The sequence below is a fragment of the Gorilla gorilla genome, chromosome X (genome assembly GCF_029281585.2).
Source record: "Gorilla gorilla gorilla isolate KB3781 chromosome X, NHGRI_mGorGor1-v2.1_pri, whole genome shotgun sequence".
Classification (NCBI taxonomy): domain Eukaryota; kingdom Metazoa; phylum Chordata; class Mammalia; order Primates; family Hominidae; genus Gorilla; species Gorilla gorilla.
Genome location: NC_073247.2, coordinates 96,880,397 through 96,906,791, shown reverse-complemented (window position 1 = coordinate 96,906,791; position 26,395 = coordinate 96,880,397). Strand labels below are relative to the sequence as shown.

General features: G+C 37.8%; 2 protein-coding genes across 4 annotated transcripts in view; one reads left to right on the top strand and one right to left on the bottom strand.

Moving 5' to 3' along the window:
• The first annotated feature begins 517 nt into the window (after nt 1-517).
• SATL1 (spermidine/spermine N1-acetyl transferase like 1) lies at nt 518-17,705 on the top strand. Its single transcript, XM_055376937.1, has 6 exons — nt 518-2,783; nt 6,194-6,245; nt 15,105-15,185; nt 15,873-15,974; nt 16,875-16,915; nt 17,538-17,705. The coding sequence occupies exons 1-6, from the start codon at nt 1,143-1,145 to the stop codon at nt 17,703-17,705; spliced, it is 2,085 nt and encodes a 694-aa protein (XP_055232912.1). The 5' UTR covers nt 518-1,142.
• Nucleotides 16,783-26,395, bottom strand: part of APOOL (apolipoprotein O like) — an 88,967-nt gene continuing 79,354 nt past the window's right edge. For all 3 annotated transcript variants that reach the window (XM_063703016.1, XM_031006082.3, XM_063703017.1), the window contains exon 9: nt 16,783-22,279. In XM_063703016.1, the coding sequence (XP_063559086.1) occupies nt 22,191-22,279 (89 nt within the window). In that variant the 3' untranslated portion in view covers nt 16,783-22,190. The remainder of the gene's footprint in view (nt 22,280-26,395) is intronic.

Sequence of the window (26,395 nt, the reverse complement as noted above, 5' to 3'; positions counted from 1 at the left end):
TGAATAAGAAAATGAAACATACATTCCAATGAGCCTAGGCCATAAAGGAACTCAGTAAACGTTAGCTGTAGCTATTATAATTACTATTATTTTTGACATGGTGTTTCACTCTTGTTGCCCAGGCTGGAGTGCAATAGTGCGATCTCAGCTCACTGCAACCTCCACCTCCTGGGTTCAAGCGATTCTCCTGCCTCAGCCTCCCGAGTAGCTGGGATTACAGGTGCCCGCCACCATGCCCAGCTAATTTTTTGTATTTTTAGTAGACATGAGGTTTCATTATATTGGCCAGGCTGGTCTCGAACTCCTGACCCCAGGCCATCCACCCGCCACGGCTTTCCAAAGTGCTGGGATTACAGGCGTGAGTCACCACGTCCAGCCCAGCTATTATTATTTTTAAAGACGTAGTATCTGCATTCGAGACTTGAGCACTTCATCGGAACAACTAGTTTCCAGTGTAAGTGAAAAATGAGGACGGAAATAGGAATTGAATTATTTGAGGAATGGGATGAAGGGAAAGGGAGGGGAGTTGCGGCAAGTTTCTTTGAATTGGCTAAAACAGCAGGGACTCTTGGGAGTGCCAAGCATAAGCTCTGAGACTCATTACAGCTTCTTGCTTCACCATTTTAAGCTCTTAAGAGAGGATGAAATAAAGTGGTCAAGCGAGCCCTGCTTTGCCCCACCCTCACCACACGGGAGAGCACGTAGGCACTTTGATACCTGCATTGCGACTTCGCCATTATGATGCAGTGACCATGCAGGGGCGGGCTGGTGGTTATACTCCTCCAGGATCATTTTCTTCTTCCCTTTACTTCCCCCGTTTTGGCAGGGAAAGGCCAGATGACAACCTGAAACTCAGCCAAGCTTGCAGCTGTGGTCGCTGGTGAAGTCAACTCCAGCAAATCGGAGGCATTAATAACCTTCCTGAGGTGCTCCTCTCTTTTTCCAATTCCCACCTTGATAGAGGGGTATCTCAAAGTGGGCGAATCAAATTGAGAAGAACTGGGAACAGCCAACAACCTCCCACCACAGCACAGTTAAGGGATCCTGTTCCATCAAGACAGTTAGCCATCAGCCAATCAGTTGTCTGCCAACCCATCATCTGCCACCCCATCCTTAGTCAACAAAGCAGGAATCAACTGGGCATGAACCAATCAGGCACGAACCAATCAAGTTTATCAGACTCGAACCAAGCAGGCATAAACCAGCCAAGCACAAACTCACTTGGTATGAACCAAATGGACATGAACCAACGGAGTGCAAGCCTATATGAAATGAACCAAGTGGACATGAAACAACCAAGCATGATCCAAGCTGGCATGAGGCAATCAGGTACAAACCTACCAGACATAAACCAACCCGACATGAAACAACCAGACACATGGCAATTAGGTAGGAGCCAACCAGGCATGCTGCAACAAGAACTGAGCCAACTAGTCCTGAGCAAAGCAGGCATAAGCCAACCAGACCCATCGCAACCAGGCCCAAGCCAATCAGGCCCCAGCCAATCAAGCATGAGGCAAATAGGCACGAACCAATCAGGTATGAGCCAACCAGTGATGCAGCAACTAGACAGCCAGTCAGGTGGGAGCCAACCAAGCATGAGACAAGTAGGCACCAGCCAATTAGGCACAAGCCAAATAGGCATGAGCCAACCAGGCACATGGCAAACAGGACTGAGCCAACCAGTCCTGAGGCAACCAAACATGAGTCCACCAGGCATGTGGCAACCAGGCATGCAACAACCAGGCATCAGCCAGCAAGTCCCAAGCCACCCAGACATGAGTCAACCAGGCATGAGCCAGCAAGTCCCCAGCCAACCAGGCATAAGGCAACCAGACACTAGCCAATCATGTAAGAACCAAACAGACATGAGCCAACGAGACGCAAACCAATCAAGTTTATCAGATTCCAACCAAACAGGTATAATCCAGCCAAGCCCAAGCTTACTTGGTATGAACCAAATGGACATGAACCAACGGAGTGCAAGCCTATATGAAATGAACCAAGTGGACATGAAACAACCAAGCATGAGCCAAACTGGCATGAGGCAATCAGGTACAAACCTACCAGACATAAACCAACCTGGCATGAAACAACCAGGCACGTGGCAATTAGGTAGGAGCCAACCAGGCATGTGGCCACAAAGCCTGAGCCAACTAGTCCTGAGTGAAGCAAGCATAAGCCAACCAGGTCCATCGCAACGAGGCCCAAGCCAATCAGGCCCCAGACAATCAAGCACGAGCCAAGCAGGCACAAACCAATCAGGTATAAGCCAACCAGTGATGTGGCAACTAGACATGAGACAGTCAGGTGGGAGCCAACCAAGCATGAGACAAGTAGGCACCAGCCAATCAGGCACAAGCCAAATAGGCATGAGCCAACCAGGCACATGGCAAACAGGCCTGAGCCAACCAGTCCCGAGGCAACCAAACAAGAGTCCACCAGGCATGTGGCAACCAGGCATGTGGCAACCAGGCATGAGCCAGCAAGTCCCCAGCCAACTAGGCATGAGACAACCAGGCACTAGCCAATCAAGTAAGAACCAAACAGGCATGAGCCATCCAGGCAGGGGCCAACCAGGCATATGGGAACCGGGGCCGAGTCAGCCAGGCCTGAGCCAACAAGACCTGAACCAATTAGTGCTGAGCCAACCAGGCCTGAGTCAACCAGGCAGGAGCCAACCAAGTGTGAGCCAAATGGGCATGAGGCAAACAAGCATGGATTACTTTCAAATAAGACGTGCAGAGGCTGGAGACTGCCCAGAAATTTTGCGACTGATTAAAGTAAGCCTATTTTTATTACATGGAGCCTCATGGCATTGGTGTAGGGCTGAAAGAGTAAGGGAGGCATAGTTGGGGTTCGAATTCTGCCTCTGCTAGTTATGTGTACATAACCTCTGGTAGTTACTTAACCTCTTTACTCTTCATTTTCTGCATCTAAAATCAAGATTATAACAATATATATCTCAAAAGATTGATGTTATGAAACAATAACATAAAATGATTACATATAAATTGCTTGGCATATAGTAAGGGGCTCAAAAAGTTATAGGGGAACCAATTCCTGGAAATTTTAGGGACTGAATGTGTTCTCTTTCCTGGGGAAATTTTAACTTTAAAAGAGTGTCTTAGAGAAAAGAAATGCTTACCTTAAACAAATGACCCACCGATGATAGAATTTCATATTTTAGTGGCTAGGATTTTGCGGTAGGGAGTCGCATTGCTTCTAAGGCCACACCTACTTATAGAAACTGATGATCAGCTACCTAAAAAACAATATTCACATGCAACAAATTTTCCATACATTTTCAGACAGTTCATTGATCACTGAAGCCCATCCACAGACAGCCCCCAGGAGCCAAGGAGCTGGGTTACATATTTCTCATTTAAATGTTTATTTTAATGGCTCCCTTGGAACTCATTCCAGTTAATTAAAGGGACAAGCTATCTAGTAGTCACAGTTACTGTGCTGAAGTTCTGTGGTGCTGAAAGCACTCATTTATGTGATGGACAACCTACACAATTCCATATAAAGCTGTAAACCAGGTTCTTTATGGAGTAAATATGTGGCTGGAGCAAGGCATGGATTGTAGATACGCAGCCCTCATAAGTGTTTTGTAATGAAAATGTTTTAATAATATCCTCACTAATATATTTAAATCTTATCTAAATCAGGCCAAGTTTGTGTTCCCTTTGGAGAGTGTGTTTTAATGGCCAAAATAAAACACCCATAGTTTTCTAGTGAAATCCACCTGTTGAAGTGATTCTAGGCCTGGTTACAGATCTGTAAGAATTGGGTTATCTATCCTTTTATGGCTTACATTCTATTCCATTTCCACAAATTCTCACATCATTTCTCTAACTGGCATTAATCTGAATGACTAGATAACCTATCAAAATACTATGCCCAACAGATTATTACAGATCCACATTCTTCCAGGTGGTAGAAAACATTTTTTAAAGAGTTTTTTGTAGTTCTAGCATCTGACACTCGGTCGGCAATTAATAAATTTATTGTTGAATGACAATTAATCTCTTTACCTGGACAAATGCACTTTTCCTAGCTTTCCAAGCAATGCCCATTGTCATCACCAAGGGAATAATACATCACTAGATTACCCCATTTCAGTGAAACTATCTGAAGGGTTTCTGGCCATATTTACTTTTTAATTTGCCACATGTATCTGATAATACATAAGATGTTTATTGGGAGTAATTTTAATGAGTATTCATTGTGGAAAAATAATAGAAAAGCTAAATTACTCTCTCACATACATGTATATAATGACTAATTGGCTTTGAGTTTTATGTTCTTCTTAATATTTTATGTCCATTTGTCCTAACTCCTGTTCATTGCTAAGTTTGCAAAACATTCTCTCTTTGCAGAGGAGTTTATTAGAGTTTGCAATCACAGTAATTGCTTAGCTGAATATATTGCAGGTTTTACTGACTGTCCCATTCCAAGTATCCTCTGTATGAACTCATTTTATACTATTCTCAATCAGCACATCACAGCATTATTTGGGAGCCTAGTCATTTCATTGCCAGGCAGCCATACTTCTTGCTTACCAGAATTTCTAAAGCTTTTTATTGTGGTGGTCCTTAAAGTGTGGTTTTGGACCATTGGTGAACCACAGATGGTGCTGGGTCATATTAATATTTTATTTTTGTTCATTATACAAACATTGAATGCATATTAGGGGAAGATTATATACCAAGTAGTATAAAAGATATAAGGATTCTTGGATTACAGTCTCTCTCTACCCTCAAGGAGCTTACATTGTCTTAGGGGAGGTATCGACATAAATATTGTCCTCCCTGACCAATCCATTCTCTACACAGCAGCCAAAATGCTTAAAACTCCATTGAGCTTCTGGTTGCCTTGAGAATAAAATCCAAACTTCTTACTAATGCTCTATGTAATCTGGCCCTTGGGGTTCTCCTGCATTTTAAAAGCTTTTTTCCATTTAAAGTTTAATGCAATTCCAGTCAAAATCTCCAAATTTTCACATAGAAACATTTTAAAAATTCAAAAAAGAAGAGTAATGAGGGGAGATGATCCATACCAGATATTATAAAACTGTAAGTAATTAAAATACTATGGTAACTAGTGGAAAGACAGATCAATGGAACAGAATGGAGAGTCCAGAAGTTCTCTTAAGTATGCAGTCAGCCTTCTGTATCCATGGCTTCTGCATCTGTAGATTCAAACAACCATGGATTGAAAATATTTGTAAAAATTGCAACTGTACTGAACATGTACAGACTTTTTTCTTGTCATTATTCCCTATACAATACAGTATAACTATTTACATAATATTTACATTGTATTAGATATTGTAAGTAATCCAGAGATGATTTAAAATATATGAGAGGATGTACATAGGGTACATGCAAATACTCTGCTATATAAGGGGCTTGAACACGCTCAGATTTTGGTATCCTTGGGCTGAGGGAGCAGGTCCTGAAACTAATCTCCCATGGATACAAAGGGATGACAGTAAATGAGGATGTAGTGTATGATAAAAGGGACATGTCAAGTCAGCCAAGATGGGTTATTCAGTAAGTGCTGTTGGGACTATTGGGAGGAAAAGATAAAGGTGAAATTGTACCTAACTTCTTACACCAAAAAAAGTTGAACAAATCAATTATTAATATTATGATCTTAAAAAAGAAAACGAGTGAATATTTTTTGCTTTTCAAGCATGAGATATAAACCATGAAGGAAAGAACCTGAGTATGTAAAATAAAATGATATAGTAAAAAGCCACAATAAAAAAGCCTCAAGTTAAACTGGCAAAAACATTTCATAGGCAAACACCTGAGAGACTTCTCTGTAAAGCCTATGAGCTTCATAATACATAAACTTTATGACAGCTGCCTTGAATGCTCAGTAACTTTTTTTGCTTTACTTCCCAGTTTCTGGCTGCATTCAAGGTTACTAATCTGGATAATTGACATTCATATGTGTGAGGTATAAACATAGTTCATCTCTCTCTCTAATAATATTTATACATCCTTTTGTTGCATTTCTGTTTTAGATTTTGTTTCTAGATGACTGGGATTAAGTCTGACTCACTTTTAACACTGCCCAGGACATCACATGTCAATAAATGTTTAATACAAATTTTATGATTATCATCTTAATAATTTATTGCTAAATCATAAACTGAAGGTTTTATCTACTTTGACAGGAATTGGCTGCCTGTGAAAACATGCTAGATGCAATGGAGTTAACAGCAGCTGGTAAGATGTTTTGTGGTATTTTCAGAGCAAGAAAAAGAAACACACAGTACTACTTAGATATGTGGAAGCTATTGTTCTTGGTACATAAAGATGACACCATTACTAACATGTGCAGGACATAAATTTGATAGCTTTGTCAGTGCTCCACTATTTTATTTTCCTTATTTTTAGTACAAAAATGATACTTAAGAGCTCTTACACCTTTACAGCTCCAATAGACTTCAGCTGGTTTTCAGAATGTAAAATGAGGAGTGTTACTGGTCAAAAAAGTATAATTTAACACCCAGTATGTTGGTAGTAACTTGATACAAGGAAATTGATAAAAGCAAAATGATTTAAAATATTTTCAAAGTATTTACTACATTTTGATAGTCATCAAGATTAATAGGATAGGCTAGTGATTTCTGAATTGGAACATTTTAGGCAGTAAATATGAAGATGAAAAGATTATTGATGTATATAAAATTACAAATGGCAAAGACTAGGTGAAGACAGTTATCAAAATCTAGAAGAATTGATGAAGGATAACTCCTTGAAGTTGAATACTTCAGAATGCATGTAATAAACTGAGAACATTCTACCGAGGAGATAAATGGTTTCACTATAATAGTGGGTGACAGATTCAGAAGGAAGTTATGGGATGTTTTGTGGAGTCTTTTGCGCCATGCCCTAACAAACTAGTCTTAGTGCCTTGGTCAGAAATAGAATTCTGAACTGCATAGATCATGGATCAGTTGTCTTATGTGATGATACTTATGTTCTTATACTTGGTAATTAACACCACTAGAATGTTAACTAAATAGTAATTTTGTTGGCTTAAAAGAAATAGTAAGAAATACAAAGTTGAAAGTAATGTACACTCTATGAAAGCAGTACTCAAACTGAAACAGCATAACAAAATGAGCATCCCTAACCTGATAATCTGAAATCTGAAATGCTCCAAAATCAGAAACTTTTTGAGCACTGGCATTACACTCAAAGGAAATGTTCATTGGAGCATTTCAGATTTCAGATTAGGTATGCTCAACTGTTGAGTATATAATGACATATTTTAAAAATCAAAAAAAATCAGACATTCAAAACACTTCTTGTCCCAAGAATTTTGGATAAGAGATACTCAATCTGTACTATGTTGAGATAATGCCCCTAAACTATTTCATTGTAGTTAGAAAAATACTGCTCAGGGTAATATGTAACAATCATAAACAACAAACAACAAAATACTTTGTATACTCCAGCATCCTGCCTTAGGATTTCAGTATATATTTAAATTGCGGTAATTTCATAATGTCCTCAGTCCTGCTTTTATCTTAAAATGTCCTTATGTACTTGTATAGAGGCTGGTGAGATATTTGATTTCTGTTTACTCTTACCTATTGTTGCAAACTTTTAAAAAATGTGATTAAATACACATATCATTTTAACTATTTGTAACTGTATAATTCAGTGACATTCAATACATCCATTGTTGTGCAACCAGCACCACTATCCATCTCCAGACCTTTTCATCACCCAGCTGAAACTCTGTAATCATTAAACAATAAATCCATAGGTGGGAATTGAACAATGAGAACACATGGACACAGGAAGGGGAACATCACACTCCGGGGCTGTTGTGGGGTGGGGGGAGGGTGGAGGGATAGCATTAGGAGATATGCCTAATGCTAAATGACGAGTTAATGGGTGCAGCACACCAACATGGCACATGTGTACATATGTAACAAACCTGCACATTGTGCACATGTACCCTAAAACTTAAAGTATAATAATAATAAAATAAATAAATAAATAAAATTTAAAAATTAAAAAAATTAATTAAAAAAAATAAATCCCCATTGCCGACCTCCCTCCACCTAGGCTCTCATAACTACTATTCTACTTTCTATCTCTACAAATTTGTCTATTCTAGGTACCTCATATGACTGGAAACATATATTTGTCCTTGTGTGTCTGCCTTATTTCACTTAGCATAATGTTTCAAGTTTCATCCAAGTTGTAGCCTGTATCTGAATTTCTTTCCTTTTCAAAGCTGAATAACATTCCATTGTGTATATATATAATGTGAGATAGATATATATATCATTTTGTTTATTTTGACTGTTTCCAAATTTTGGCTATTGTGAATAATGCTGCTGTGAAACATTGGTGTACAAGTATCTGTCTGAGTTGCTGCTTTCATTATTTTGGGTACGTACCTAAAAGTGGAATAGCTGGGTCATATGATAATTTTGGGGTTTTTCTGAGGAGCCTCCATACTGTTTTCCACAACAGCTGCATCATTTTACATTCTCATTAGCAAAGCACAAGGGTTCTAATTTCTCCACATCCTCACCAACACTTATTTGTGTTTTTTTGTAATACCCATCCTAGTCGGTATGAAGTGATATCTCATTGTGTTTTGATGTGCATTGCACTAATGATTAGTGATGTTGAACACCTTTTCATGTGCTTATTGACACTTTGTATATCTTCTTTGAGAAGTGTCTATTTATGATATTTCCACATTTTGGAATTGAGTCGGTTTTTTGTTGTTGAGTTGTAGGAGTCCTTTATATAGTCTGGATATTAATCCCTTATCAGATGTTATTTCCAAATACTTTCTCCCATTCCATGGGTTGCCTTTTTACTCTTGATATTGCCCTTTCACATACAAAAGATTTTATTTTTGATAAAGTCCAATTTATTCATTCTTTTGTCACTTGTGCTTTTGGTGTTATATCCAAGAAATCATTGCCAAATCCAATGTCTTGAAGATTTCCCATGTTTCTTCTAAGAGTTTTATAGGTTTAGCACTTATGTTGAGGTATTTGATCTATTTTGAGTTACATTTTGTACATGGTGTGAAGTTAAGGGTCCAACTTCATTATTTTGCATATGGATATTCAGTTTCCCTAGTACTGTTTGTTGAAAAGACAGTCCTTTTCCCCATGAATGGTCATAGAACCCTTCTATCAATGGGTCAGATATGTGAGGGTTTGTTTCTGAGGTCTCTGTTCTGTTCCGTTGGTCTATATGTCTGTCCTTTTGTCACTACCCTACACTATTAACTGCTGTAGCTTTCTAATAAGTTTCAAAGTCAGGAAGTGTGAGTCCTCCAATATTATTCTTTGTTTTCAAGATTGTTTTGGCTATTTGGGGCCCCTTGGAATTCCATATGAATGTGAGGATCAGCTTTTCTATTTCTGTGAAAAAGGCTGTTGGAATTTTAATAGGGACTGCATTAAATATGTAGATCATTTTGAATAGTATTGGCATCCTACCGATGTTGTATTCCTATGCATACACAGGGTTGTTGTTTTTCTTTTTTAATTTCTTTGGATATTTTCCAGTTTCTTTCAGCAATGTTTTATAGCTTTCAGTATACAAGTTTTTAACCTCCTTGATTAGATTTATTCCTAGGTATTCAATTATTTTAGGGGTTATTGTAAGTGGTACTGCTTTCTTAATTTATTTTTTGGTTCGTTTTTTGCTGCTATATAGAAACACAACTTATTTTTGTTTGTTGATCTTGTACCCTGCAACTTTGCTGAATTTGTTTACAGCTCTAGAAGCTTTCTCTTAGATTCTTTGGAATTTTCTCTATATAGAATTGTGTGATCTGCAAATAGAGATAGTTTTACCTTTTCCTTTCTACTATGGATTTTTTTTGTTTTTTTGTTTTGTTTTGTTTTGTTTTGAGACAGAGTCTTGCTCTGTTGTGCATTGGCACGATCTCGGCTCCCTGCAACCTCCATGTCCCAGGTTAAAGCGATTCTCCTGCCTCAGCCTCCCGAGTAGCTGGGATTACAGGCACATGCCACCACACCTGGCTAATTTTTGTATTTTTAGTAGAGATGGGGTTTCACCATGTTGGCCAGGCTGGTCACAAACTCCTGACGTCAGGTGATCCACCCGCCTTGGCCTCCCAAAATGTTGGGATTACAGGTGTGAGACACTGGGCCTGGTCTATGGATGGTTTTTATTTATTTTTCTTGTCTAATAGCTCTGGCCATAACTTCCAGTACAATGTTGAATACCAGTGGTGAAAGTGGGCATCTTTGTCTTCTTCCTAATCTTAGGGGGAATGTTTTCAGTCATTCACCATTGAATATAATGTCGTTTTCATAAGTACACTGTATCATGTTGAGGAATGTCCCTCTATTCCTAGTTTTATAAAAGCTTTTATCATGAAAGTGTTGTGCTTCAGTCAAACACCTTTTTCGGCATTCATTGATTTGATTATGTGGGTTTTTCCCCCTTTGTTTCATTAATATGATGTATTAAATTGATATTCTTATGTTGGTGCACCCTTACATTCCTAGGATAAATCACACTTGATTATGGTGAATAATCCCTTTAATATGCTGTTGAGTTCAATTTCCAATTTTGTGGAGAATTTTTTAACCTATATTATTAAGGAATATTGGCCTGTAACTTTCTTCTAATATCTTTGACTGCCTTTGGAATCAGAGTAATGCTGACCTCACAGAATTAATTACAAAGTGTTCCCGTCTCTTCATTTTTTGGGAAGAGTTAGAGAATGACTGGTATTAATTCTTCTGTAAATGTTTGGTAGAATTCACCAGTGATGAGGCCATTTGGTTCCTTCCTTTTTTTTGTTGGGAGATCTTTGATTACTGATTCAAACTCTTGCAGGTCTGTTGAGATTTTCTGTTTCTTAAATAGGTTTAGGTAATTTGCATGTTTGAAGGAATGTGTCCATTTCTTCTAGGTTATCTAATTTGTTGTTATATAAATCATAATATTTTTATACCCCCTTTTAATGTTGTAGTGTTGGCAGTAATGTCCTTATTTTCATTTCTGATTTTAATTATTTGCATCCTTTTTGTCAGTCTAGCTGTCAATTTTGTTGATCTTTTCAAATAATCAACCTTCATTGATTTTTCTCCATGTTTTTCTATCCTCTATTTTATCTCTATCCAATTTTTATTATTACCTTACTTCTGCAAGCTCTGGGCTTAGTTTGCTCTTCTTTTTCTAGTTCCTTAAGGCATAAAGTTAGATTATTGTTTTAGATAATTTTTTAAATGGCATTTACAGCTACAATTTTCCCTCTGAGCACTACTTTCACTGCATCTTGTAAGCTTTTGTTTGTTGTGTTTTCATTTTCGTTCATCTCTCTAAGTGTTTTCCTATTTCCCTTATACTTTCCTCTTTGACCCATTGGTTGTGTACGGTGCGTTGTTTAATTTCCACATATTTGTAAATTTCTCAAGGTTTTTTCCCACTGATTTCTAGTATCATTGTATTGTCATTAGAAAAAATACTGTGTGTGATTTTCATATTTTAAAATTTATTAAGACTTGGTATGTGACCTAATGTATCTATCCTAAAGAAAGTTCCATGTGTACTTGAGGGAAAAAAATGTGTATTCTGTTGTAGTTGGATAAAGGTTTCTGTATATGTCTGTTAGATACAATTGGTCTATAGTGTTCAAGTCATCTACTTTTATGTCTGGTTGTCCTATATATTACTGAAAGTGGGGTACTGAATCTCCTATTATTGTCTTGCTGTGTAGTTCTCTCAGTTCTGTCAGTGTTTGCTTCATATATTTTGGAGCTGTGATGTTCAATGCATGTATATTTATAAATGCTATATGTTCTTGGTGAATTAACCCCTTTATCATTTCATAATGTACTTTGTCTCTTGTAACTGTTTTTGACTTAAAGTCTATTTTGTCTGATACTAGTATAGCCACCCTAGCTCTCTTTCAGTTACTATTTGCATGAAATACCTCTTTCCATCATTTCATTTTCAACATATTTGTGACTTTGGACCTACAGTATGTCTCTTGTAGACAGTATATACTTGGATCATGTTTTTGTTTGTTTTCGTTAATCTATTCTGCCTATCTCTGTGTTTTGGCAGGAGTCTTTAATCCGTTTACATTTAATTACTGATGAGGAAGGACTCACCTGTACTATTTAACTGTCTTCCATACGCCTTAAAGCTTTTGGTTGTTCCTACTTTCCTCCAGTAGTCCTTTTTGTGTGTTTTATTTTTGTAGTGAAACATTTTGATTCCTTCTCATTTCCTTATGTGTGTATTTTATAGATATTTTGTGTTTACCATGGGGATTATATTTGATGGTTATAACAATCTAATTTTGATTTAAACCAACTTAACTTCAATAGCATACAAAATTCTTCTTATATATATATCTCTGTCCCCCTCTTCTGTTATTGATGTCAGGGATTACATCTTTATACATTGTGTGCCCAATAACGTACATTAGGCTGGGCATGGTGGCTCACGCCTGTAACCCCAGCACTTTGGAAGGCTGAGGTGGGTGGATCACTTGAGGCCAGGAGTTCGAGACTAGCCTGGCCAACATGGCAAAACCCCATCTCTACTAAAAATACTTTAAAAAATTAGCTGGGCATGATGGCAGGTGCCTGTAGTCCCAGCTACATGGGAGGCTGAGGCATGAGAACTACCTGAACCCAGGAGGCAGAGGTTGCAGTGAGCTAAGATCATGCCACTGCACTCCAACCTGGGTGAGCAAGACTCTGTCTCAAAAAAATAAAAAGTAATAATTATTTTTATCCATTTGTCTTTTAGACAATGTAGAAAACAAAACGTGGAGTTAGGGTCATCTCTCAGTATATGCAGGAGATTGGTTCCAGGACCCACTGCATATACCCAAATCCATGAATACTCAAGTCCCACAGTGAGTCTTACTGAACTGACATATATGAAAAGTCAGTCTTCTGTGTATGTGGGTTTCTCCTCCAATGAATATCGTTTTTGATCTGTTTGAAAAAAATCCACGTGTAAGTGTACTTGCACAGTTCCAACCCATGTTGTTCAAGGGTCGACTGTATAAACATAATTACAATACTACCTCTTATAATTGCTCATGTATCTATCTGTCTTTACCAGAAATCTTTATTCATACAACTTTGAGTTACTGTTTAGGTTACTTTCATTTCAACCTGAAAGACTCCTTTTGGCATTTCTTGCTGGGCAGGTCTAATGGTAATGAATTCCTTCAGTTTCTTTTTTTTTTTGAGGGGGCCGGGGTGGGGGGTGTTTGGGAATGTCTTAATTTATCCCTCATTTTGAAGGACAGTTTTGGTGGATATAAAATTCTTAGTTGACAGTCCCCCTGCTCCCCCCGCCCCCCAGACTTTAAATATCAATCCACTGCTTTTTGGCTTCCAAGGTTTCTGATGGGAAATCAGATGGTAATCTAATTGAGGATCCCTCATATATGACAAATTGCTTCTCTTGCTGTGTAAGATTCTCTGTCTTTGGTTTTTGAGACTTTCATTATAATGTGTCTTGGTGTGGATTTCTTTGGGTGTATCCTAGTTAAGAGTTTGTTGAGCTTCTTGTATTTGTAGATTCATGTTTTATGTCAAATTTGGTTTTCAGCAGCTATTTTTTCAAATTCTCTCTCTCTCTCTCCTGTTAAGTCCCACAAGATATATCCTGTTCCACTTGATGATGATGATGTTCCACAGACACTTTTGGCTTTGTTCACTTTTCCTCATCCCTTTTCTGTTTCTCAGAGTCAATAATTTCACCTGGCCTAGTTTCAAGTTCACAGACTCTCTTCAACTTATTCAAATGTGCCTTTGAACCCCTCCAGTACAGTGCATTTTTTTTTCATTTCAGTTATTGAACTTTTAAGCTTCAGAATGTTAGGGGGAGGATTTAAATTTATATCTATATTATTTTGTTTACATATATTTTTCCTGTATTTGTGCATGTCTTATCTCTCTGGGCATCTTTAAGACAGATGTTTTAAGTTGTTTAGTAAGTCAAACATCTGGCTTTCTTTTTTTTTTTTTTTTTTTTTGAGACGGAGTCTCGCTCTGTCACCCAGGCTGGAGTGCAGTGGTGCAATCTCGGCTCACTGCAAGCTCCGCCTCCCGGGTTCACGCCATTCTCCTGCCTCAGCCTCCCGAGTAGCTGGGACTACAGGCGCCCGCCACTGCGCCCGGCTAATTTTTTGTATTTTTAGTAGAGATGGGGTTTCACCGTGCTCTCGATCTCCTGACCTCGTGATCCGCCCACCTCGGCCTCCCAAAGTGCTGGGATTACAGGCGTGAGCCACCGCGCCCGGCCAAACATCTGGCTTTCTTCAGGTATGTTTTTTGTTAATGTATTTTATTCCTTTGAATGACCATCGTTTCTTGTGATTTTTGTTGAAAGCTGGACATTTGAAACTTATACTATGGTAACTCTGGAAATCAGATTCTCCTTTTTCCCCAGGATTTGATGGTTTATTTTAAAGCATTACAGGGTGTTCTCTGTGTCAGGGATCAGCCTGAGTTGAAAGCTTAATGTGTTCTCAGGTCCCTTCTCCATCTTTATCTAGTCACACATGGTAACTTTCTAAATTCCCCTGTATATATGTTTTTAATTCCCAAATGTCTCACAAAACAGGGCAGCTCCTTTAAATCTCCTGGAAGCCACTTCAGCTCGTGGGGGTTGGAACAATGGCAGTTAACCTCCAAGTCGTCACCTCAGTGATCAGAGTAACAACACACAGTCAAAACACAGAACTTCAGTATTTTGAGGACAAGATGTTTATTGGTCACCCTTGCTCCAGCAAGCTGCTACAGAAATACAGGTTGCTGTTCCCATGGAGTAGAGGGTGCTGAGTGTTGGGTAGCTGCCACCTCACTGATGGCTGAATTTGATCCAAATTAACTGCAGTTGACCAGCCAGGCTGTCTCCTGTAAGTTGCAAATGTTCAGATAAACTCCAGAGTTCCAAAATATTCACTTCAGTTTCCGCCAATACAATTGCTATCCAGGTGGAGAGAGAAATTCCTAGTGCTTCCTATCCACCATCTCCTTCTCTCTGCTATAAACTTTCTGACATCCTATATATGAATTGATATTTCAGATTTACTCAGAGATGGCTTTGGGGACAATCCCCTTTTCTACTGCCTGATTGCAGAAGTAAACGATCAACAAAAACCATCAGGTAGAGTAAATCTTTCTTCTCCAGTTCAATCTGGAGTATATTTTTTCCATGCTGAAAAATAGTACAGTTTTGTAGCATGTAATTACTATTAAGCAGAAGAGAATGTATATAAACCCAGTTTTTTTAAAGAAAATGCATGGTATGTACTTATGTTTGCATAAACATTATTATTAAGAGACAGGGTCTCGCTCTGTCACCCAGGCTGGAGTGCAGTGGCATGATCATGACTCACTGCAGCCTCCAACTAAACTCCTGTGCACAAGTGTCTCAGCCTCCCAAGTAGCTGGGACTACAGACATGTGCCACTATGTCCAACTAATTTAAAATTATTTTTTACAGAGACAGGGTGTCACTATGTTGCCCAGACTGGTCTCAAACTCCTGAGCTCAAGCGACCCTCCCGCCTTGGCCTCCCAAAGCACAGGGATTACAGCCATGAGCCACTGCGCCCAGCTAAAATTTTTTGGAAGATCGTACACCACACTATAAAAGGACGGCTTATATCTTAAAGGTTGTATTTTAAGGGACTTAAGTCCTCTACACTATATGTTTTTGTATTGTTATTTTTTTCCAGTGAGCATTTATTACTTTAATAGTTAAACAAACGCCAAAAGACATTCAATTTGGGGGTAAAGAACTGGCTAAGATTCAACACAACCTTTCTACACCCTTTCTTCTCCCTTCCTAGGCAAACTGACTGTTGGATTTGCCATGTACTACTTTAAATATGACTCATGGACTGGCAAGGTACTTTACCTAGAGGACTTTTATGTCACACAAGCTTACCAAGGTAAAACTAAAATTTATGATATTACTTTTAAATACTTTAAAAATTAAAATGACATATTTTAAGGAGATAGGGCTTTATTATACATAGTGTTTTAGTTAATGTAACTTATTGCTACTTAATGAGTTTGATCACTATCCTAATGAGTTTGATCTAATCTGTGATTGTGAAGACTCAGTCACAGATTAGAAAAACATTTTATTAGTTCCTCTCAAGGTTTGAATAAGCCAAGCTATCACATGGCTATATATTTTTTTATTTTGTTTTTGAGACAGGGTTTTCTGTCACCCAGGCTAGAATGCAGTGGTGTGATCACGTCTCATTGCAACCTCAACCTCCTACACTCAAGCAATCCTCCCACCTCAGCCTCCCAAGTAGCTGGGGCTACAGGCATGTGCCACAGCACCCAGCTAATTCTTTATTTTTTGGAGAAACAGGGTCTGTGTTGCCCAGGCTGGTCTCAAACTCCTGGGCTCAAGTGATCCTCCTGCCTTGGCCTCCCAAAGTGCTGGGATTACAGGTGTGAGCCATCGTGCCATCACATGTGTGAGCCATCGTGTGAGTATAGGCCACACAGCTATAATTTTATCTTTAAAAAATGCTTTTACATTTTAGGTGGTTTTCAGTAAAAACAGATAAGAAATATACCGTTATAAGACAATAGTGGCAGAGACTCACTTCTTCACTGATCTTTAAAATAAACCCAAACTCTTCTATGACCTTTGGTACGTCATTCCAATTAGGAAAAAGGGATATGAAAGCATTCACGAGTTGTGTTTCCAGAAGCTATTAATAATATACAAAAAACAGATACAGAGTTTTAGATATTATTTATTTTAAACTAAAGCAAATAACTAGTTAAGTGAAATTTGCAGTTTTCATTTTGCATTGTCTATTTAAAAGGCCTAGGTATTGGAGCTGAAATGCTGAAGAGGCTAAGTCAGGTATGTATTACAATTAGTATTGATATTCTATACATTAACCTTTTCTTAATAAATATTCACAGGGCATAAATTAAATCATTAATCTCACCATTTGAACATAACCCCAACATATACTTCAAATTTCTACCCAAATTAAACTGGATTTTCAAATCAGATGATCATATACAGTATATGAGTTATAGTCAATTAAAATTGATTTATATATAATCCACAACCACACTATACACCCTTTTTGCTATCAAGGGAAAGTAAGAAGGAAGGAGATTAGAAAGCATTTTTATTCAAAAAAACAGGCTCACAGTATGAATATTACAAGACTATAAAAGCAAGATCTTCTTGTATTTTGGAAACATATGAGAACATGTGTTCTTTTAGGTACACCTTTTCTGTATGATAAAGGCTTTGCAAATCAGTTTTGAGATTTTAAAGAGGGCTTTAAAGCTCAGAACAGTGAGACTTTTTTCTTTTTACAGCTATAGAAAAGTTCAAAAGGTAACTACTATATTTGGAAGTATTATTCACACATAGTGTCTTGCATAGAGTAGACCTTCAATAAAATATATGTGTTACGAAGATTATACTTTCAAATGAAAGTAATATTTGCTTGTTTGTTTTTAAACAGATAGCCATCACAACTCAATGTAACTGCATGCACTTTCTTGTCGTCATTTGGAACCAGGCTTCTATCAACTACTATACTAGTCGAGGGGCTTTAGACCTTTCCTCTGAGGAGGGCTGGCATCTCTTCAGGTTTAACAGAGAACTCCTGGACATGGCATGGGAAGAATGAAAGAGGCCTTGTAACAACTCATCCCAACACAGCCTCCAACATTTGACTGTCACCTGAGTCTAACAGCAGTTTGACTTTGTTGTACAATACAGCAAGTGATCATCACATTCTTGTTTGAGCAGATCTTTTATTTTGAAACAGATTTTGTAGCTCTAGTCAACTTTCCATTATCCAAACCAATATTCTAACGGCTAGTAGCAGCAGTGATAATCCAAAAGAGCAGATAATTTAAAAGTCACTTATACTTAGCTTTGCGCTATTTTTTACCTACCATATTTCATCAAAATTAAGATGCTTTTCACAATTTGACATATCTAATGTCGGGATAAATGTAATGATCAACTGGCATCATCTTTTGTTTGTTTGTTTTTAGAGGCAGGATCTTGCTATGTTGCTCAGGCTGGTCTCAAACTTTTGGCCTCAAGCAATCCTCCCACTTCAGCCTCCCAGATATAAGCAACTCTGCTCAGCATTTTTTTTTAATTAAAGGTATATGATATGCCTTAGATTTGATGAAATATGGGTGTTTGAATATATTCAGATCTGAGGTTTAAAAAAATTCATTTCAAATACTGGAGATAAATTCTGAAGAGCTTACTTATGAAAAACTAGCAAGTAAACTGCTTCCCTACCTTGAGCAGCTTAAGTACCACTGCCTCCTTGACATCATCCCAGTACTACATTCTATCTCTGAACATCCATAGCTCTTTGGTTGTACTTATCTTAGGGAAGATACCACATACAACACTATATTTCTATGTTTCTCTCTTTCCTAGTAGAGTATAAGTCCTTTGAAATAATTCTAACTTTTGTGTCCTGTGCTACAACCAGCATAGCAGAACGTGTGAGTTCCTACTACCTACCAGGCACTTCATGGGCATAGAAACTACACAAAAATTATTCAGTGATATCCACAAGGAACCTTGTCTGTGAGAAAATATTAATTACATAAATTGTGTAAAGTACCATATCTGTAAATACCAGCTATCACTTGCTAGTTTTTCATAAGTAAGCTCCTCAGAATTTATCTCCAGGATTTGAAATGAATTTTTTAAAACCTTGGATCAGATCTCAAGCACACTCATATTTCATCAAATCTAAGACATATTTTATACCTTTATTTTTTATTATTTATTTTTTGAGATTGAGTTTTGTTCTTGTGCCCAGGCTGAAGTGCAATGGCACGATCTCGGCTCACTGCAGCCTCTACCTCCCGGATTCAAGTGATTCTCCTGCCTCAGCCTCCCAAGTAGCTGGAATTACAGGCATGAGCCACCACGCCTAGCTAATTTTGTACTTTTTGTGTGTGTGTTTAGTAGAGACAGGGTTTCACTATGTTGGTCAGGCTGGTCTCAAACTCCTGACCTCAGGTGATTCACCCACCTTGGCCTCCCAAAGTGCTGGGATTATAGGTGTGAGCCACCATACCCGGCCATATCAAATACCTTCATTTTTTTAAAAAAGGCTGAGCACAGTCACTCATGTCTGGTTGGCTGAGGTGGGAGGATCGCTTGAGGCCATGAGTTTGAGACCAGCCTGGGCAACATAGCAATACCTATCTCTAAAAGACAGAACATCTAAATTCTACCCTGGAGGATTGAGAAAGGGAACACGACACTGGAATTGGACTTGTAGGATGGGTAGAAGTTAGAATGTAGAGCAGGATAAGATGGAAGAACATTCTAAGAGGACACACTAGCACAGGCAGAGAAAGAGGCAATAATGAGCAAAGCATGTTCAAGAAACAAATGGTATGTCATAAAGACAATATAATACACATTAGCAGTAGGGTGAGTAAGGAGAGGGAAGATAGGATTAGAAGGTAAGCTGGAATCAGATATGAAGGGCCTTGTATATCAGACTAAGGAGTTTTGATTCTGCAGGCAATGATGAGCCACTAAAGATTTCAGAAAGACAACTATTCATTATAGTTGTCAAGACAACTATATCATAATAGACAAATGGGTTAGAAGAATAGGGTAGCAGATACTGTATGTTAGCTTTAATTCAGCACCTGTTCCCAACCCCTTACCCCTTGCCTTCCTCACCACAGGGGAAAAGAAACATGATTTCCCTATTCCCTATCTTCCTTGAGCTAAGTGTGTGGCTATATGACAAGTACTGGTTGAGATATACACAGAGGTCTTCTGAGGAGATTCTAAGAAAGCATTTACTTTTCTGATAAAAGGGAGTCAGACGCATCCTGTGTACATTTTTATCTGCTATTTCCTACTTTGAATGTGTATCTGCTCCCTGGAGGTACAGCAGACATCTTGTGACCATGAGGTGACAAACCAGCATGCTGTAGAGGACAGAGTGGAAAGAGAAAAAGTCTACGTCCTTGATAGCACCAACGAGCCACTGTCCCAACCCTGTACTGCCTAATTCTAGGCTATAAATAGGATAGGCCTTTTTTTTTTTTTTTTTTTTTTTTTGCTTAAGCTAATATTAAATATTTGTTTAACTAGTTTACTGTCACCTGCAAGCAGAACATATTCTGAAATGAGAGACAGCAAGATTGACAGTGAGCAAATTAGCCTGAAGGCTATTACAGTAACCCAGAAAAGTGATGATGATGACTTGAGGGAGAGTAATTATAGGATTAGAGAAGACAGAATAGATTTGAAGGAGCGGGAGGTAGAGACAATTTTGTTTAGGCACATTGACACTGGCATATCTATGGGATGTTAGGTGAATATAACTAGTAAGTAGAAATAAAGGTCTACAGCACTAGAGAGATATGGGGGTTGAAAATATGAATAATAAAACAAATGGTGCCTGAAGCCAGTGAAGTCTGTTAAATGAAAAATGAGAGTGCATATAGAATGAGAAAATAGGACTAGGGATGAAACTTGAGCAGCCTCAGCATTTAAGAGATTCAGAGCAAGAGAAGAAAAATGAAGAATAACAAAAGCAGGAAAAACAGAAAGCAAAGGGATAAGTGAGTTTCAAGGAGAGAGTGGTGAAGAGTCAATAATGACATAAAAATTCAAGTAGGGGCTGGGTGCGGTGGCTCACGCCTGTAATCCCAACACTGTGGGAGGCTGAGTCGGACAGATGCTTGAGCTCAGGAGTTCGAGACCAGCCTGGACAACATGGTGAAACCCTGTCACTACCAAAAATACAAAAAATTAGGCATGGTGGCGGGTGCCTATAGTCCCAGCTACGTGGGAGGGTGAGATGGGAGGATTGCTTGATCCTGGGAGGTGGAGGTTGCAGTGAGCTGTGTTTGTGCCACTGCACTCCAGCCTGGGCAACAGAGCAAGACCCCATCTCAAAAAAAATTAAGCAGGTATGGAGGCCAGAATGTCACAAGATAGAGAGGACTTGAAAGTAGGGAAAAAAGGGACAATATTTACTTTTGTCAAAAAGTCACAATTACTTTTTAAAGAAGTATAACAATTACAGGAAGGAGAGAGAAAAAATAGTTCAAGGGAAGAGGCCGAGTTAAGGAAAGGTTTTTGTCTTGTTTTGTTATTGTTGATTTAAGACAGAGAAGACCTGCAGCTATGTAGAGGTGGAGGAAAGAAACTAGTAAAAAGAGAAACCGAAGACTAGAAATTAAACAGGGTGGAATATGGTCTTAGATGGGAAGGAATGAGGTCAAGAACACAAAGAGAAGCATGTCTTAGAAAAGGCGGATGCATGGCTGAAAAGAGGTAAGTCTTGAAGGTAGATGGGAAGAAGTTTTGGGAATGGTCATATCTAATAATTTACTTTTTTCTCTATGAAACAGGAGGCACAGTCAACTTTGACAGTTATAAGAGGCTTGAGGAGAATAAAACGTTTGTAATACCTCTTCCAGGGAACACAATAGTAAACCACTTAGGAACCAGTAGAAGGATTGCTAAGCAGTATTAGGAAGCCTGTGTAGCATATGGCCCTCTCAAATAGGTAGAGATGTTTTTAGATATTTAAGAGGAATTAACATTAACAAAACCAAGGGACAAAGCCAAGCTCAAGTCCCATAAAACATGGATATTTTATTCCAGCTCTAGGAAATGGAAAAAACAAAAACAAACAAAAAAAAAAACACAGGGAAACACACCTTTCCATACACCATTCTAATTTAACTGGCATTAATCTGGGAAAGCTAGAGCAGAAATATATGTTTATATGTATAAATATGTATGTCTTTATACATATATATATATATATATATATGTATGTGTATTTTTAGATTTTAATCTCACTAGAATTCATGTCTTCATTTTTTTTTAAGTGCCCTTAAAGGTCATCAAATGCAAGCTAATACTTCTACCTAAGTCTCCTCATCAATCATTTAATATTGTTTACATTGCATTCACAGTTTGTGTGTTAACCACTTATGTAATTTATCAAATGGCACATTTGGAAATGTAAGGGAGAAACTTGGTTTAGGTAATACTCTATGTATCAGTTACCCATTACATGATTTTTTTTCATCATTATTTGCAACGTCACACATCTTGTAGTTTTCTGTGTAGTCTCTGCATGCAGTCTACTTCAGCTTCTAGTGCTGTACATATCTATATCTTCTGGGTGGGACTGCCCGTGATCCATGAGCTTCGGGTCAGGCATAAACTGTGTTGCACCTGATAAAGTATTAAAATGAAAAGAAAAATTAGTCACTTAACAAATTTATTTTTGATACTGGGAAGACAGCAGTGAACAAACCAGATAAAAATCTCTGGTGACACAGACCTAACATTTGAGTTAGGTGAGACAGACAAACTAATTAAATATATATCAGATGGTGGTTAAGTGCTATGTGAAAAAATGAAATAAGGAAGGATATATGGAGTGCTTAGGTGATTTGTAATTTTAAATAGGGCAGCCAGGGAAAGCCTTCTGGAAAGGTGATACATGAGCCAAGAACTGAAGGAGGTGAGGGTGTGCACCCTATAGATACCAGCAGGCAATGCCTTCCAGGATGAGCAGACGGCAAGTGTAATGGACCTGAGGTATGTCTGAGGAACCAGTATGGTTGAAACACAGTAGACAAATGTGGTGTATGTAGGGGTGGTGGCAAGGCAGTGAGATGATAGGAGATGTGATCAAAAAGACAATGGAAAGCTAGGTCACATAGGGCCATGGTAAAGATTTTGGCTTTAAGTGAGATGAGAAGCTACTGGACAATTTTGAGTAGAGGAGTGAATGATGCTATGTTTTTAAAAAGATCACTCTTGGCTATGGGGAAAAGAAACTATAGGGAAACAAGGGATAGAAGCAGGGAGACCAGTTAGAAAGCAATTACAATACTACAGAAGACATGCTGAGGGCTTTAGTTAGGATGGTAGCAGTAGAAGTGGTGAAAAGGTACCAGATTCTGGATAATGTTGAAGGTAGAATAGACAAGATTTCCTAAATGGACTGACTATGTCTTGTGAGAGAGACTCTTCAACTTGAGAAACTGGAAGAATGGAGATGACATTTATTGAGATAGGGGAAAATGTGGGAGAAGCAGGTTTATGGGAAAACAAATGAATCATTAAGTGTTGGCTGTGTTAAATTTGAATTGCTTACTAAACATCTGAGTACAAATGAGTCTTTTGGGTTAAGATTAGAAGATGTTAAGAGGGTTAGGAGAATGTAGGAAAGAAGACTAAGGTGGAAAGCCAGTGAATGAGGTAAGAGAACCAAGAGCAAGAGATATCCCACAGGCCAAGTGAAGAGATTGAAGGAGGAAGGAATTTAACCTGTGTCAAAGGTTACTGATGGATTGCATAAGATGGAGATTGAGAATCGACTCCTGGATTTGGCAATGTGTGGATCACTGGTGATCTTGACAAGCTTCCTGTGTCCCCGGCAAGTAGCTAAGTTATTTTCATGCATTATCTCATAATCCCACCATGAAGCAGATACTATTTTTACATTGTCCTTATTTTACAGATAAGAAAATTTTAATTTGGAGAGGTTAACTAACTTGACCAAAGTCATTCAGCTGATAAGTGGTGGAGCCAGGAATGAATCCACATTTGTCTGACCACAACATAACAACCCAGGCTCTTTTGTAAAATGATATTTATAGCAGTAAAAATCTCATACAACTAGTTTTAGTACTAAACATGATAATGCACACAAACTGATGCATATAATACCTTGTGCATGGTAAGTAGGCAAGAGACAACTATTTTATATTTACTTTGTGACATAATATTACAAACATTTTTTCAGAAATTTGTTTTTATTTTAAATATGTTCAAAATCGGATTCATTTTAAAATTAATTTTATTACATTTGGGAACCATACCTTTTCTGCATAAAAGAATTTAATTTCCAGTTTTATAACGAAAACAAAGGAGAGAAATTGGAATACAATGATTTATCTTATACCTATCTTTTCTGAAACATATTTTACAGTGTGACACACCTATGTGTAACTTCATCACCACATATATTAACAAAACAACCAGATTCATAGGTAGTTAGTATTCATGATGGTACAGGTAATGCAGCTCTCCATAGAATAAATTCTTAACCTCGTGTCTCTGGGGGTATGTTATAGAACTCATGTGATCTACTAACTTGGATGAGGAAAATGTGTCATTATTTTCACTTACCTCTGACTTAAATGGACATTGTCTTCAATAATGTATACAGGCAACAAAACACAATAGTATCAGCAGTACCTTAGATTTCTTTGTCACCAACAGAAATCATAGATATCTTATTACATTACAGTTGCAAATTATCTCAAAATATTCAGACTCACCGCTACTTAAAAATTAAAAGTTATTAGACCTATTGTTAGATATTGTTGTTTAATACACTTAAGAAAGTTCATACATTACTATGTATTTTATTTTCTGCATTTGAAAACATTATTCTGAGAAGAGGCTGTAGCACAAAAAATGGTTAGGAATCCACTGGTGGTTCTGCTGTATCTCTACTGCCATCTGGTGGGAACCATTGCTCAGTACAAGTGAAAAGTGTGCAACAAGTTTTATCAAGCAGAAAACACTATATAGTAGGCATGTGACAAATAATTATTTTATGTAAATCTCAGTGTGTCAAATTTGCTTAACAATGTCCATCAACTGACTAAGTTCTCTAGCACTTCTAAATACTTCCTTAATTTATATTCTTGTTCAAAGTTTGGTGAAAGATTCAGCTTACCCCAATTTCCTGAATTAGAAAAGAATCTTTTGCCTTTAGATCATCCCTCAAAATTTCTTAAAAGGATTCAAGATTTTAATTTATTCACAACTTAAAACAGAGATTATTAGCAAGAGTAATATGTATCAGAATCCCCTGTAAAGCTCTTCCTAAAATCCACCTGCTTAGAGGCCTCACCTCTGGAGATTCAGATTTATAATTCTTGGTAGAGTCTGGACCTATGAATTTTGAGAAAAAAAAAACCCTCAAGTAATTGTGATATGGATCTCTCTGGTTTAGAACCACTTAGCCTGTCATTTGATTCATCTTTTTAAAAAGCTTCATCTCAAAGGCCGGGCGTGGTAGCTCAAGCATGTAATCCCAGCACTTTGGGAGGCCGAGGTGGGAGGATCACAAGGTCAGGAGATCAAGACCATCCTGGCTAACACAGTGAAAGCCCGTCTCTACCAAAAATACAAAAAATTAGCTGGGCGTGGTGGCAGGTGCCTGTAGTCTCAGTTACTTGGGAGGCTGAGACAGGAGAATCGCTTGAACCCGGGAGGCAGAGGTTACAGTGAGCCGAGATCGCACCACTGCACTCCAGCCTGGGTGACAGAGCGAGACTCCATCTCAAAAAAAAAAAAAAAAAAGCTTCATCTCATGCTCTTATAAGCAACTAAGAATTATATCTTTCTTAGAAATTTCTTCATCTCTTGAATGGATTAAGGGCTCTCTTACACTCCCAAAGAATAAGCTGTCATAAAACTCTTCTTGAATCTGAATGCCCTAATCATCATGATGCATTCCTTTGCAATTTTATACGTTTGCTCTCTAATAAGAACATTTTCTGCTTAAAGCTTTTTAGCAGACTATTCAAAAAGTTGGTGTTATTACAAATAGGAAAGAAATATGTTTAAAGTTATAAGACAGCAATGAATTATAGTCTCAAATAGCCCTTATGTGGTATCTGATAATATCACATAACTGATAATTTAGTTCACATGTTATCTCATTGATATTTTAAGCAAGTTAGTTACCAAAAAAAGGACAGATAACTAATAAATTGCTGAGTGAAGTTAGGATTGTTACAAATTTTCTTTTGGTTTCTTGTATATAAAATCAGGATGACATTCAGCATTCAGCTTCTTAGCAACTCAAATACTTAAAGACACTAGTCACTATAAAGTACTTTCTCAAACTTTTCCATTCCTTTTTTCTCTGTGTGCTTCAGTTTGGCTATTTTTTATTGACTTGTCTTTGAATTCATTAATTCTGTGCTTTCTGGTAAATAGTCTGCTGTTAAACCCATACAATGAGTTCTTAATTTCGGGTACTGTATTTTTCACTTCTAGAATATCCACTAGAATTTTTTAACAGAGTCCAAGTCCCTGTGACATTCTCCATCTTTTCATCCATTTTGTCCATCTTTTTTTCTATTTAATATATTAATTATAGTTATTGTAAAGTCCTTTTCATTTAACTTCAATATTTAGGTCATCTGTGGGTCTGCTGTTATTGTTATATTTATGTATTTTTTCTTTTGACTGTCAGTCACATCTTCCTGCCTTTTTGCATAACTAGTATTTTGTTTGTTTGTATACTGGACATTATGT

What these genes read in the sequence shown, in the direction of transcription:
- SATL1 (XM_055376937.1), top strand. Translation starts at nt 1,143, where the DNA reads ATGAACCAATCAGGCACGAACCAATCAAGTTTATCAGACTCGAACCAA. An exon ending in AAATTTTGCGACTGATTAAA is followed by an intron (nt 2,784 to 6,193) that starts GTAAGCCTATTT and finishes CTACTTTGACAG; the next exon opens with GAATTGGCTGCCTGTGAAAA. An exon ending in TGCTGAAGAGGCTAAGTCAG is followed by an intron (nt 16,916 to 17,537) that starts GTATGTATTACA and finishes GTTTTTAAACAG; the next exon opens with ATAGCCATCACAACTCAATG.